Below are 15,060 nucleotides of genomic sequence, written 5' to 3' on the forward strand. Positions count from 1 at the left end.
TATTTGTCCCTGAGAAGGTGATGCTGAGCTGCTGGAGTTTACCTGCTGTGGGTTGACTCACAATGCCATTAGGGAGGGAATTCCAGGATTTTGACCCAGTGACAGTGAAGGAACAGGGATATATCTGCAAGTCAGGATGGTGAGTGTCTTGGAGGAAAACTTGAAAGTGGTGTTCCCATGTATCTGCTGCTCCTTGTCCTTTTACACGGAAGTGGTCGCAGGTTTGGAATGTACTGTCTCAGGAGATCTGGTGAATTTCTGCAGTGCTTCTTGGGTAGATAGTACACACTGCTGCTACTGAGTACTGGTGGTGGAGGGAGTGGATATTTGTGGATGTGGATGAGAGCAGTCCCAACAACACTCAAGATGTTTGACACCATCCAGGACAAGTGGGGAATATTCCATCATACTCCTAATTTGTACCTTGTTGTTAGTGGACAAGCTTAGGGGAGTCAGGAGGTGAATTAATCGCCACAGTATTCCGAGCCTCTGACCTGCTCCTGTAGCCACTGTGTTTATGTGGCGAGTCCAATTGGGTCAATGCCAACCCCCAGAATGTTGATAGTCGGGGATTCAGGGATGGTAACCCCACTGAACGTTAACAGGTCCTCGTTAGTTAGGCTCTTATTGGTGATGGTCATAGTCTGGCTGTCATGAATAAGAAACAGTTTAATCACAGCCCCTGGACATTTCTTCACAAGATAACGCTCCCCCTTCACTACAGGAATCAGTAGAGTGAACCTTCTTTGAACAGTTTCTCATATAACTGTGCTTTTCTTAAATAAGGACACCAAAACAGCACACCGTCCTGCCTTTGTCCTTATCTCCCCCTTTGAGCCAGTTCCTAAAATCTTCCTCTTGGCTGATCAATCCCATTACTAATTTTGGATTTGATGTCGATTTCTCTCACACTCAGCTCCTGCGAAGCATTACAGGATGTTTCAGTATACACATAAAAGGTTAAAAAGTTAAAGTACATAAAGTTAAAGACCTTCAGACAACTGCCGAGAATATAAAGACCACCCCATATCAAGGTTCTTGTAACAGAAACCTCCAGGGAAAAGCTGTAAGTTCTGAAAGAATCCCAGAGTTCGCTCCAGAGAACAGCTCACTTGGAAGAGGTCCAGCAGCTAGTGTGCCGTGTTACAGATCAGCTCATCGCTTTCTGTTTGAACTGGATGATGAGAGTGTTGGCCATGGACAGGGGGATTATGTGCCAGGTAAATCTGTCAGCTTTAAGGCTCTTGGCACTCAGTGCTTTGTGAACTCAGTCCAATCACCCACATTCCAAGTCTCCACATTCCCTCCAATACCACCACCCTTCCCCCCCACCGCCTGCCCAACCCAACCACCACAAAACATGTGATTCCAATAACCCAGAGAGAAACCCTACCTCCCTTGATCTACACCACCACTCTGCCTCACACACAAAGACTTTGTACTGAGCCAGGGCTCCCTTAGGGTATGGTACTGACTTCAGCAGGTCAACAGTCAAGTCCTAAAAAGACGTTTTAAATTTAAAAAGAAGACACAATTCATTTGGCAGCAACTGTTTTCTGATTTGCCTACTCCTCACGGACACCATTCCTCCAGCTGTGGGGCAGTTGTGCAACTCCAGATGTGTCCGCACATTTCTGATTCTGTGTAACTAACAGTTTAGCAAGGCTTATCACATTAAATAAAAGGCTTGTATGAACAGCTGTGAATTGTGGCTCCAAGCATTAAAATTCAGCGTCATGCATGAGCCTTCGAGATGAAGCCTGTTAGAAAGGCCTATCTCGCATATACACCTCAACAACAACGATCAAGACCAGCACTGGTGTGGGTCAACAGGCATATGCAGTGTACACTCACACTGTCAGTAATAACCCCCCCTACCCCAGGGCTCACTCTTGCCTCCATGTTGTAAGGCCATAGATTCAAGTCTCACTCCTCAGACAAGCACCAAATCAAGCCTGACAACCACCGTGCAGTGTTGAGGGAGTGCTACGCTGTCAGAGAGAGGCACCATCTCTCAAATCACGGAATCCTTTCAGTGCGGAAAGAGGCTGTTTGGCACATTGAGTCTACACTTAACCTCCGAATAACATGCCAGCCAGACCCAAACCCCAACCGCATCCTTGCAACCACATTTACCATGGCCAGTCCAGCAAAATGTGCACATCTTTGGACTGAAGCAGGGAGAACTCAAGAATTCCTTATCCCTAAGTCCTTAAAGAATCTAGAATCATAGAATCCCTACAGTGTGGAAGCAGGCCATTCAGTCCATCGCCTCCGAAGAGCGTCTCACCCAGACCCACCCCTACCCTATCTCCATAACCCTACATTTCCTATGGCCAATCTAACTAACCTGCAGATCTTTGGACTGTGGGAGGAAACCAGAGTACCCAGTGGAAACCCACACAAACACGGAGAAAACATTAAAATCTACACACTGTCACCTGAGGCTGGAATCAAACCCATGTCCCTGGCACTGTGAGGCAACAGTGCTGACCACTGAGCCACCACACCACTCAAGGTAGCATTTCAATCAGCACACTCAACACATTGTACATCCAATGCCCTTCACAGCGCACTCTACCTAGTATCCTGTCAATATTCCCCTCCACCTATATCATCCTGAAGAGAAATAATCTGCTCCATGTTGCTCAGTTGCTCGTGGGGCCTTACTGTTCACAAATTGGTTAGCCTGGTCTCCTACATTGCAACAGTGAATAGGCTTCAGAACCATTTCACCAGTGTGAGGTATGTTGGAATGGTCCAAGGTAATGAAAGGCACTATGTAAATGCAAGTACTTTCTCATCAGCCTAGGACCTGGGAGGAAATAGTAAAATCCTAATGAGCTATTGATTACACTCCCTGTGAAACAGTCTTTCCCCGAACACACACACACACACACACACACCACCCATATGGGCTACACTCCAGCAAGCTGTTAAATGACATCTGTATAACTTGCTGGAGCTGTCTGTAAGCGAGTTTGAGAAGATTTCTGGAAACCTCACATTAAAACATCACCATGATTTTTACCTTGGTTCGACAAAACAAGGTCACGACCATAGCGCTGACCTACAGCTCAACATCTAACAGAAGGTTCAGACGATTCAACAGGAAATAATAAATGTGATTGAGACAATTTTTGTTTCTTGTCATTCCTTAAAATTTACTCAGTAAGAAACACAAAAGATAACACAACAGGAGGCCTTTTCAGCCCATCATTCTATATTTGAACAAACCAAAACTAACCTCCCACCCAGAAGGGGAAGCCAGGCATACTCAGGAATGAATAAACTGAAGCTCTGTTTTGAGTTATACAAGATGAACTGGATCAGTCATGTGCCAGTTTAGCAGTTTCTTTTCTTTTTGAGTATAAATTGACGCTCAGCTGGAGGCCAGACTGTAGGCTTGTGAGAAAGTACCTGCATTTATATAGTGCCTTTCAGGGTCCGGTGTTCCTGAGGCAAACACTTACCAAGGAGATGCTTCATGATGGCCTGGTTGTGGTCCCACAGGTTGTTGAAGGTTCCCCACCGGGACTTCCCATCAGGCAATGGGTTGGCCTTAATCCAGCCGCCACAGGCATAATTGTAGAAGTTCTGGCAGGGGTCAGCAGATCGATCCAAGGATTTGAGGACGTTGCTGGCGACGATGACACAGGACTCGGTCAGACAAACCTTTGGGGTATCTGAAAGGGAAACCAAAGAAATCCGATGGGTTCGAAATGTTCCACCCAGATCCCTGAGCACTACAGAGGCACCCGCATCGAATTTTCAGCAAACTGAGACTAGTTTGATACTCTTATTGGGGCCCAGTTAAAAGGAGGGCATTGTCTGTGAATCATAGAATCAGAACCATAAAACCCTACAGTGAGCAAGCAGGCCATTTGGCCCATTGAGTCTGCACTGACCCTCTGAACAGCGTTCCGCCAGGACCCAGCCCCCAACCTATCTTTCCCATGGCTACTCCACCTAGCCTACACCTCCCTGGACACTATGAAAAATCCACTTAGCCTGCACATCTTTGGACTGCTGGAGGAAACTGGAGCACCCAGCGGAAACCCATACAGACACAGGGAGAACAGCGTGGTGGCTCAGTACTTAGCACTGCTGCCTCACAGTACCAGGGACCTGGGTTCAATTCCAGCCTCAGGTGACTGCACATTTTCCTAGTGTCTGTGTGGGTTTCCTCCCACAGTCCAAAAATGTGCAGGTTAGGTGAATTGGCCATGCTAAATTGCCCATAGTGTCCAGGGATGTGTAGGTTAGGTGCATTAGTCAGGAGTAAATGTAGAGTAATGGGGAATGGGTCTGGGTAGGTTAGTCTTCAGAGAGTCGGTATGGGCTTGTTGGGCCAAATGGCCTGTTTCCATACTGTAGGGATTCTATGAATGCGCAAACTCTAACACAGACAGTCACGCCAGGGTGGAATTGAACCCGGGTTCCTGATACAGTGAAGCAGTAGTGATAACCACTGAGCCACTGTGCAAGACATTCATAATAAGGATTTACCCCAACCTGCTGAGAGTGAAAGGAAATGTGAAAATGAAAGCATCAAGTCAGTGGACCACGGTGTGCTATGCTCACTCAGCCCACACCAGGAACAAACCCCTTCCAATTCAGGAAGGAGGTCATCTTGCATTGAAGGTGGTGAGGGAGATGGGCATGTACCAGCTGTAAGGCAGTGAAAACACCGACACCCTGCCGTGCCCCACACTGCCAAGCTGGATCACAAATCTGTCAGTGGCAAACACTAAACTACATTTGCATATCAACTTCCATGTGCCACTGTGCCTCCCCATGATGATCACAGTTACATTTCAATGAGTCAATCACTTCACTCACAAAAGAGCTCATTCGTTCCACAGGAAAATAGTCCAAATTTAACCCTTTCAGTCACAGGCTGTAGTTTCCAATTCTACTGCGTCAGTCAAAGGGAACTGGCTTGTTGTGGTCTACATTATCCCCTCTCTTCAGGATTCACCACTCAGCCGTCATTTCTCAAAACAGAGAACAAACAGTCATCCTCCACTCACCATCAAAATCCCCCAGCAATTATTACAATGCAACAGGAGACCATTCAGCCCATCATAGAGTCATACAGCACGGAAACAAACCCATCAGTCCAACCAGTCCATGGCGATCACAATCCCAACCTAAACTTGACCCACCGGCCTGCACTTGGCCCATTTCCCTCTTATTCATGTACTTATCCGAATGCTTTTCAAACCTTGTTAACTGTATCCACATCCATCACTTCCTCTGGCAGTTCATTCCACATACTAACCACTCCCTGTGTAAAAACAAATTGTCCCTCATGTCTTTTTAAAATTTTTCTCCTCTCACCTTAAAAATATGCTCCCAGACTTGAAATCCCCTACCCTAGGGAAAAGACACTTTGTCATTTACCTTATATATGCACCTCATGATTTTATAAACCTCTATAAGACCACCCCTCAACTTCCTACACTCCAGTGAAAAAATTCCCAGTCTATCCAGCCTCTTCTTATAACTCAAAGGCTCCCTTCTCAGCAACATCCTGGTAAATCTTTTCTGAATCCTCTCCAGATTAATAATTTCCTTCCTACAACATGGCAACCAGAAGTGGAAACAGTTGTCCAGAAAAAGTCTCATGAACCTCATCATGTTTACACCATCTCTTCAAATATGCATCATGATTTGGTGTCATTCTCTGTCGAGTTATCCACATCCCTGCACATCATTACTGTTTAAATAATCATCAATGGCTTCTTGAATAACCCAATTAAATTGGTTTCCATCACGTCTGCAGGCAATGTGTTTCTGACCCAAACCACTCACTGTGCATAAAGGCCTTTTCTCACATCACATTTAATTCTTTTTATAAATCAGTTTAAATCCTTCCCCTTATGTTCTGTTTATGAGTGAGAATAATTTCTTCCTGACACATCAAAAGTTAGTCAAATCTCCTTTTAGCCTTCTTTTCTCCTTGGAAAACAGCCTCAATACTGAAGTTTGTTATTCTCTTAATCCTCTCCTGCATTCTCTCCAATGCGTTCTTATCATTGTTAAACTGTGGTGCTTGGAAATGTAGAGGTCTAACTAGTCTCGTGTACAAGGTCAGCATAACCTGTTTGCTCTTGAGATCACTATTAACAAAGACTAGGATGCTGTTTGCTTTATGAACTGTACTTGGTGCCTGTCTTGCAACCTTTCATGATTTGTACACATATATGCCCAGCCCTCTCTGCTCCTGAATGCCCTTTAGAGTTGCACTTTAACTTTACACTATCTCTCCCTGTGGGTGTGTCATCAGTGATGTTCCACAGGGATCAGTTCTGGATGCTGTCTTGTTTGTCATTTATACAAACAATTTGGATGAGTATATAGAAGGCACGGTTAGTAAATTTGCAGAAGGCACCAAAATTGGGTAACGTTATACACAGTGAAGCAGGTTTTCTAAGATTACATAGGGATCTTGATCTTCTATGTTTCTATAGTTGGATGATCAGCCATGACAGGCTCGAAGGCTGAATGGCCTTTTCCTGCTCCTACCTTCTATGATTAAATGGGTCAATGGGCTGAAAAATGGCAGAGGGAGTTCAATCTGGATTAATGTGAGGTATTGCACTTTGGTACAACAAGCAAGGGTAGGGCTTATACAATTAATGGTTGGGCCATTGGTCATGTTGTAGAACAGAGGGACCGAGGGGTGCAGGCATATAATGCTTTGAAGTTTGCATCACATGTAGATAGGGTGGTTAAAAAGACCTTTGGCACGCTGGCCTTCACTGTTCAGTCCTTTGAGTATAGGAGTTGGGAAGTCATGTTGTAGAGTCATTGAGATGTACAGCATGGAAACAGACCCTTTAGTCCAATACGTTCATGCCGACTAGATATTGTAAATGAATCTAGGCCTATTTGCCAGCACTTGGCCCATATCCCTCCAAACCCATCCTATTCATATAGCCAGCCACATGCCTCTTAAATGTTGTAATTGTACCAGCCTCTACCACTTCCTCTGACAGTTTTTTCTATACACGCATCATCCTCTGCTTGAAAAAGTTACCCCTTAGGTCTCTTTTGTATCTTTCCCCTCTCACCTTAATCCTATGCCCTCTAGTTCTGGACTCCGTCCAATCCACCTTGTTTGTTATTTATATGTCTATTTACCCTATCCATGCCTCTCATGATTTTATAAACTTCTAAAAGGTCACTCTTCCGTTTCCAATGTTCCAGGAAAAATCGCTCCACCCTATTTAGCCTCACCCTATAGCTCAAATCCTCCAACCCTGGCAACATCCTTGTAAATCTTTTCTGAACCCTTTCAAGATTCAAAACATCCTTCCTATAGGAGGGAGACCAGAATTGCGCACAGCATTCCAAAAGTGCCCTAACCAATGCCCTCTGCAGCTGCAACAAGACCACCTGCCTCCTATACTCAATGCACTGACTAATAAAGACAAGCATACCAATACCTTCTTCACTGTTGAGGCTGTACAGGACATTGGTGAGACCTCCTCTGGAGTACTGTGTCCAATTCTGGTCATCCAGTTCTAAGGCTAGGAGAAAGTGAGGACTGCAGATGCTGGGGATCAGAGCTGAAAGATGTGTTATAAGGCGGCTAGAATTAAGCTGGAGAGGGTTCAGCAGAGATTTACCAGATGTTGCCAGGAATGGAGGGTTGAGTTATAAGGAGGGGCTGGATAGGCGGAAACATTTTTCACTGCAGCATAGGAGGTTGATAGAAATGTATGACATATCGAGGGGTATAGATATTGTTAATAGTTCTCGTCTTTTCCCTAAGATGTGGGATTTCAAGACTAGGTTGCACATTTTTAAGTTGAGAGGGGAGAGATTTAAACAAGACATGAGGGCACTTTTTTACACAGAGGGTGGCTCGCATGTACAATGAACTTCCTGGGGAAGTGATGGGTGCAGGTACAATTACAATATTTTAAAGACATTTGGATAAGTACATGAGTCGGAAGGTTTGGAGGGATATGGGCCAGGAGCAGGCAAGGTGGGAGTAGTTTAGTTTGGGACTGGTTGGACCAAACGGTCTCTGAAGTTCTATACTGTGCTAACAGCTTACAATCTTCCTAGTTTTGTATCATTTGCAAACTTTGAATGTACCCCTCTGCACTGCAAGTTCTAGATCATTAACCTATTTCAGGAAAAGCAAGGGTCCCATTACTGAGGCCTGGGGAACTCCAGTACACACCTTCTCACAGCCAAAAACATATCCATGATCCATTGATCTGTTTCCTACCCCTCAGTCAATTCTGTATTCACATTGCTACTGTCCCTTTTAGTCCATGAGTTCCAACTCTTCTCACAGGTCTGTGGCACGAAAGTAATCACCTTCTGGATGTCCACGTACACCACATCAACTCTCTCTCTCTCTCAATTACTCAAAGAACTGCAGCAGGTTAGCTAAACATGATTTTCTGTGGAAATCCATGCTCTATCCCAGTAAATATCCTTTTAGCTGATCTTTGTTCTGCACACGATGATGAGTGCAAATGCATTGGTTTCAGCTTCTAGTCATACATGGACCTCAGAAATCCAGACTACATTGTCATTGGGAATGCTGGTTTACAGCATCAAACAGTTCCAATGTCACACAGGGGGCGCGTTGTTGATGTTATCCATGCCGATGGTGAGGTCTCTTCTGGACTATTGTGTGCAGTTCTGGTTGCCCTGTTATAGGAAGGATATCATTAACCTGGAGAGGGTTCAGAAAAGATCTACCAGGATGTTGCCAGTATGGAGAGTTTGAAGTATAAAGATTGACTGGAAATTCTGGGACTTTCTTCACTGGAGCATAGGAGGTTGAGGGATGACCTTATAGAGATTTATAAAATCATGAAGGGTATAGATGAGGTGAATGACAAGGGTCTTTTCCCTGGGATGGGGGATTTCAAAACCGGGGGGGCATATTTTTAAGGTGAGAAAAAAAAAGATTTAAAAAGGACACGAGGGGCAACTTTTTTTACACAGAGTGGTTTGTTTATGGAGTAGTGGTGCCCCCTACTCTTGAAATCCCACATCCTAGAGAAAAGACAACTACCATTGACACTATCTATACCTCTCATTATTTCAGAAACTTCATAAACCTTTCAACCTCCTATGCTCCAGTGAAAACTGTTCCAGCCTATCCAGCCTCTCCTTATAACTCACAACATTTAAAAGATATTTGTAAAAGTTCACAAACAGGAAATATTTGGAGGGATATGGGCCAAGTGCAGGCAGGTGGGATGAGTTTAGTTTGGGAACATGGTCAATGTGGACTGGTTGGATGAAAGGGTTTATTTCCATGCTGTATGATTCTATGACTATCATAAAGGTAATTACAATGTCCCATTTTTCTGATCATTCAGTGAATCTTTTGTGTACACAAAGCTGTCGAGTATCTGTTTTGGCAGCTGTGATTGGCAAATTGGATGCAACCTGAATTGCTTTTCCAAAATGATCACAAATATTGTCATCTATGAACCATTTCATTAAAAAAAAAACCCGGATGTCTTTGCCTTATGCCAACCTCACACAGTTTCACTAATAAAATTGGATTTATGCCAATTTCGTGCAAATCAAGTCTCACACCTGAACAATCAGATGTTAAACATTTGTACAGTCACTTCAGAAAAAAAAAACTTCACGCTTGGTTCATGGGTGTACACAAAGCAACTTTTTCTCCAAGGTAACTTTGCGATTTAAAAAGATGGCTTAATTCCAAGGGCATCCTCAGAGAGTTGCAAATGGATCTGATTAGCAGAAACCCTGGTGATTTATACAGTGTGGGGAGTGGGGAGGTTTGGAAATGGAAATGGTTTCCAGAGAATATTTTTTTTAAGAACTAATGTTTAAGATTATGAATATTTACCTTTGGCGCAAATTGACTGTTTATAAGTCCTCATTTATTTTCACGGTTTAAGCCTGTGTTAGAAAAACCAGTAGAAACTTGCAGGAACTGCATCCCAAGATATTAATGCTTTTTGTTCAAAGGGCGACTCCAAACTAGACACAATATCATAATTAAAGTCTAACCAATGTTCTGTACAAATTCATTATAACCTCTTTGACCTTGGACTGTGTACCACGTTTCTGCTGGTAGTTTCTATTGCTTTATCTGATATTTGTTACTTCAAAGTTTCAAGGGACTGGGTTTCACTGTTTTTCTACTTTCCAGTGCTGTACGATGCATGTCAACCTGAAAAAGAGTCCAAAAGACAGTGCCCTTGGTTTGAAAGTTGCTTCAATCAAACTGCACTTAGTATTTTCTAGGGACAGCATGTTTACATTGACTGCAGGCACAGTGCATGAATTTACACTGACAACTGATTTAGATTGTCAGTTCAGCTCACCGAGTCGTGCACTTGTCAGAACTGGAAGGTTCATATGTATCAGTACACTGTGCCCTGCAGAGAAAACATGCACATACAACATGTACCTCTTCCAATCCAGTGTATTAACTGACTGGCTCATTTCTCAGGGAAAAACAAGCAAACCTTGACAGTTCATTGTCAATCATCACCTAACTGGTGCATTCTTTATGGCAATGCCTTGACTAATATGCTGCCAACCATCTCAGCACTCTCCTCTGATACCGTATAAACGTCATTTTTCTTTTGCATTGGTATTCTGGGGAATTGTCTTGATGAGTGTAAGATGGAAAGCTTTGACAAAATGTGTTAAACGCAAGTGGTATGTTGGCTCTTAGACCAAGAGGATTCAAGTACAGCAGGAGGGATGTCTTGCTGCAACTGTACAGGGTATTAGTGAGACCACCCTTGAGGCATTGTGCACAGTTTTGGTCTCCTTACCTGAGAAAGGATATCCTGGCTATTGAAGACGTGCATTGAAGGTTTACCCAACAGATTCCTGGGTATAGCAGGATTAATGGACGAGGAGAGACTGGATTGGTTAGGATTATGTTCATTGGAATTTAGAAGAATAAGAAGGGGTCTCATAGAAACCTATAAAATTCTAAGAGAACTACAAGGGTAAATGCAGGATGTTCCCAGTGAGTGTGGAGTCCAGAACCAGGGATCACAGTCTAAGGATATAATGATAGACCGGTTAGGACTGAGATGAGGTGAAATGTCTTCATCCAGACAGTGGGGAGCCTGTGGAATTTTCTACCATATAAAGTGGTTGAGGCCAAAACATGGAATGATTTGAAGAAACAGCTAGATATGGGGGAGAAAGCAGGAAAGGGGAACTGAGTTGGATGTTCAGCCACCATCATATTGGATGGTAGAGCAAGTTCAAAGGGCTGAATGACGTACTCCTGCCTGTATTTTCCTTGTTGCTGTGTGACCTTTCTCAGCAACACTGAAGCACATGATCTTCCGTGTCCCTGTAGCAAATGGCTAAGGCCAGGACTGGGGTTACAGGGGATGGGGGTGGTTTGTAAATTAGACACAGTCCCCAACCTGGTTGCCATCCAATGTTTCTTCCTATGGTTACATTGGGGGCAGGGGACAGAATTATGGCTCGCTCGTGACCTTCCTATAACCAAACACAGCTCCAGAACTTATACAAGGCTCCTGCTCCGGGCCTACCGCAGCGAGGATTCCCCAATCTGCCATCGCTGCTACCGACACCTCATGGCCAAATCCAGGAGTCCACCCATCGGGCCAGGGGTCCCCGCTCCGGTCACTGCCGACACTGCTCAGGCCTACCCGTGACATCAGCAAGGTGAAGAAAAAGAAAAAAGATGAAAGGGAGAGATGGGAAAAAGAAAGGAATGCGCGGCTGTCCTGGAGGCCTACCGCGGCAGTGCCATCATCCTGAATGTGCTCAAATAATTGTACCCCACAGGAGGAGAGAAGAGATATTCATGACCAATGGAAGTCAGACATCTATCATCAACAGATGCATGACTTTGGTTCATGGATGCATTATTTTATAAAATTATTCTTTCATGGATGAGAGCTTTGCTACCAAGAGCAGGATTTGTTGCCCATGTCTAATTGCTCTTTAATGGAGTGTCTTTTTGGATCATTTCAGAGGGTTCCAGACCCACAGCAGTGTGATTGACTCTTAAACTGTCCTCTAGGCAATAAATGCTGGCCTAGCCAGTGATGCCCACACCCAATGAATTTAACAAACAAAAAAAAAAGAATTTCCCATACATTGTCTCAATGTTGGCCTTTTAGCCCCTCCTCCAGGAGACTGCTCTTTATTTACACCCACAGTCGGTTTTCAGCTTTTGAAGTGGATGGAGGCTTAACATGGTGCAAATGAAACAAAGGGCAAGAAAGTCTGATGCCCTTTGCTCCCTGACATCATATAGCTCATATCCAGCAGGATTGTTCTGGCCAGGCACTCGGTTCAACTGGATGTCCCATCTCCCATGTCATGGAATCATATGAATCCCTACAGGGCAGGAAGATGCTATTCAGTCCATACCGACTCTCCGAACAGCATCCCGCCCAGACCTAGCTCACCACCCTATCCCATAACCTCATATTTAGCATGGCCAATCCACCTAGCCTGCACAGCTTCGTGACTGTGGGAGGAAACACACGCAGACACGGGGAGAATGTGCAAACTCCACACAGTCAGTCACCCGAGGCGGGAATCGAACCCGGGTCCCTGGTGCTGTGAGGCTGCAGTGCTAACCACTGAGCCACCGTGCCAGCCCTATTTCTGTCAGAAGCTCTAATTATCTGTTCATTCCCTTTTATTAAACTCTGCAGCACTCAACAAATAACTTTGGCTTCCTCAATTGCTTAGGCCTGACCCTCCTCAAGAATCAAAAAGGAACTACATTTATAATACACCTTTCATGAAATCCAAATATCTAAAAGAAAGATAGTTTATAGCCAATTTTTGAAGCACAATTGCTCGATAGGTGAAAGAAACTTAGCAAGGATCCCACCTATACAGATAATTGATTCGATAATCTGATATGGCAATGGCCAATGAGAAACACTGTGTGACTTCGCCTTCCAATGGGATCTTTCACACCCCCCCCTGTAGAAGCAGTCAGTCCTTCAGGTTTATCTTAGGCTCTTGTCCATCTCTCAACAGGGCAGCACTCACTCTGTATTCAGATGTTGCAGCTTGGAATACATGCTCAAATTGGGCAGTGCCACGGTGCCACTGGGCATGGACAGGCACCAGTACACTTCCCGTTGAACAGCATAATCACAAAGGACATGGGGTTAAATATGGTATTTGACATTTTTGTGGTGAGTTGAATGTGCTGTTATATTTGGAACATAGTGACTAATTCACTGGAAGTCTGCATCAATACTCTAGGGCTCCCTTTGTGGGATGGAAAGGATTAAACACTGGTGCAAGTCTGACTTCATCCATCAAAACTCTGGAGCTCTTATCACTTCAGTCACAAAGCAGGAGTCATAAGGTGTCTTTCAGATTGAGGCAATTTGTACCAGACCTAGAAACGGGATTGGAAGTTGCTATCTGGTTTGCACTCCTACGTTGGATAGAACACACTTTACGATAAACTATCCAGTCATTCCCAATGGGCCATTGTTCCCCCACCTACAAACGGCACCTGTTTAAGAATATTTCCAAGTCCCTTCTGAATCTTCAGGCAATGCATTCCTGATCATCAGCTCAAAGAGAAGTTGCTGGAAAAGCTCAGCAGGTCTGGCCGCATTTGTGCAGAGAAATCAGAGTCAATGTTTCAGGTCTGGTGACCCTTCCTCAGAACTGACGGGAACTCAGAAAATGTTGGTGTATCTGCAGAAGATACAGTGGGGGAAGGGGTAAGGAGTAAACAATTGGTCAAGATGGAGTTCAAAGAAAGAGAAGAACAGTCAGACAGACAAAGGACTAGATAATGATCTGGCTTGGAGGGTGAATAACAGAGACTGTTCGTGGCTAACAGTAGGTAGTGTGTCATGGCAGACTTTGTGATAACAAGGCCTGGTGTGCACGGTAGGGAGCTAAGACGTGGGAGAGTTCAGGCCTTAAAATTATCGAACTGGATATTGAGTCTGGAGGGCTGCAGAGTTCCCAAGTGGAAAGTGTGGTGTTGTTCTTCCAGCTTGCACTGAGTTTCACTGGATCACTGCAACAAGCCTGAGACAGAAATGTTGGCCAGGAAACAGGGTGGTGTGTTAAAAGTGGCCAGCAATGAGAAGCTCAGGGTCTTTTTGTAGGTGGTCACCCAGTCTATGCTTCGTTTCCCCAGTGGAGAAGAGACCACATTGTGAGCAGCGAATGCAGTAGACTAGATTGTGGGAAGTGCAGGTAAAGTGCTGCTTCACCGAGCGGTTATGTTTGGGGCCCTTGGATACTGAGGAATGAGCAAGTAAATGGATAGGTGTTACACCTTCGGCAGCTGCAGGGGAAGGTGCCATGGTGCTGGAGGAGTGTGTTGGGAGTGAAGGAAGAGTGGACTAGGGTGTCCTGGAGGGAACAGTCTCTGTGGAAGACGGACAGGGGAGGGGAGAGGAATGTGTGTGCAGGTGGCGGAAATGGCAGCTGATGATCTCCTGGATGTGGAAGCTGGTGGGATGGTAGGTAAGGACAAGGGAACCCTATCGCTGTTGTGGGAGGGAAGAGAGAGGGTGAGGACAGAAGTGCGGGAGATAGGTCAGACCTGGCTGAGGCACCTGTCGACAACAGTGGCGGGGAATCCTTGGTTGAAGAAGAAGGGGGACATTCCAGAGGCGGCCTTGTCAAAGTTGACCCCATCAGCGCAGATGCGTCGGAGATGGTGGAACTGGGAGAATGGAATGGAATCCTTACAGGAAGCAGCATGGTGGCTCAATGGTTAGCACTGCTGCCTCACAGGTTTCATTCTAGCCTTGGGTAACTGTCTGTGTGGAGTTTGCACTTTTTCCTGTATCTGCGTGGGTTTCCTCCGGGTGCTCTAGTTTCCTCCCACAATTCAAAGTTGAATTGGCTGTAGTGTTCAAGGATGTGTAAGTTAGGTACATTAGTCAGGAGAAATGTAGAGTAATAGGGTGGGGGAATGGGTCTGGATTGGATACTCTTCAGAGGGTTGGTGTGGACTTGTTAGGCTGAATAGCCTGTTTCCACACTGTAGGGATTCTATGATTCTAAGCAGGGTGTGAGGATGTATAGTCCAGGTAGCTG

The 15,060-nt window shown here is 44.8% G+C and overlaps 1 protein-coding gene across 4 annotated transcripts in view; it reads right to left on the bottom strand.

Moving 5' to 3' along the window:
- Positions 1 to 15,060, bottom strand: part of LOC140487167 (endothelin-converting enzyme 1-like) — a 329,267-nt gene that overhangs the window by 108,539 nt on the left and 205,668 nt on the right. For all 4 annotated transcript variants that reach the window (XM_072586786.1, XM_072586787.1, XM_072586788.1 and 1 more), the window contains one exon: positions 3,474 to 3,686. In XM_072586786.1, the coding sequence (XP_072442887.1) occupies positions 3,474 to 3,686 (213 nt within the window). The remainder of the gene's footprint in view (positions 1 to 3,473; positions 3,687 to 15,060) is intronic.

Source organism: Chiloscyllium punctatum, chromosome 16 (genome assembly GCF_047496795.1).
Source record: "Chiloscyllium punctatum isolate Juve2018m chromosome 16, sChiPun1.3, whole genome shotgun sequence".
NCBI lineage: Eukaryota > Metazoa > Chordata > Chondrichthyes > Orectolobiformes > Hemiscylliidae > Chiloscyllium > Chiloscyllium punctatum.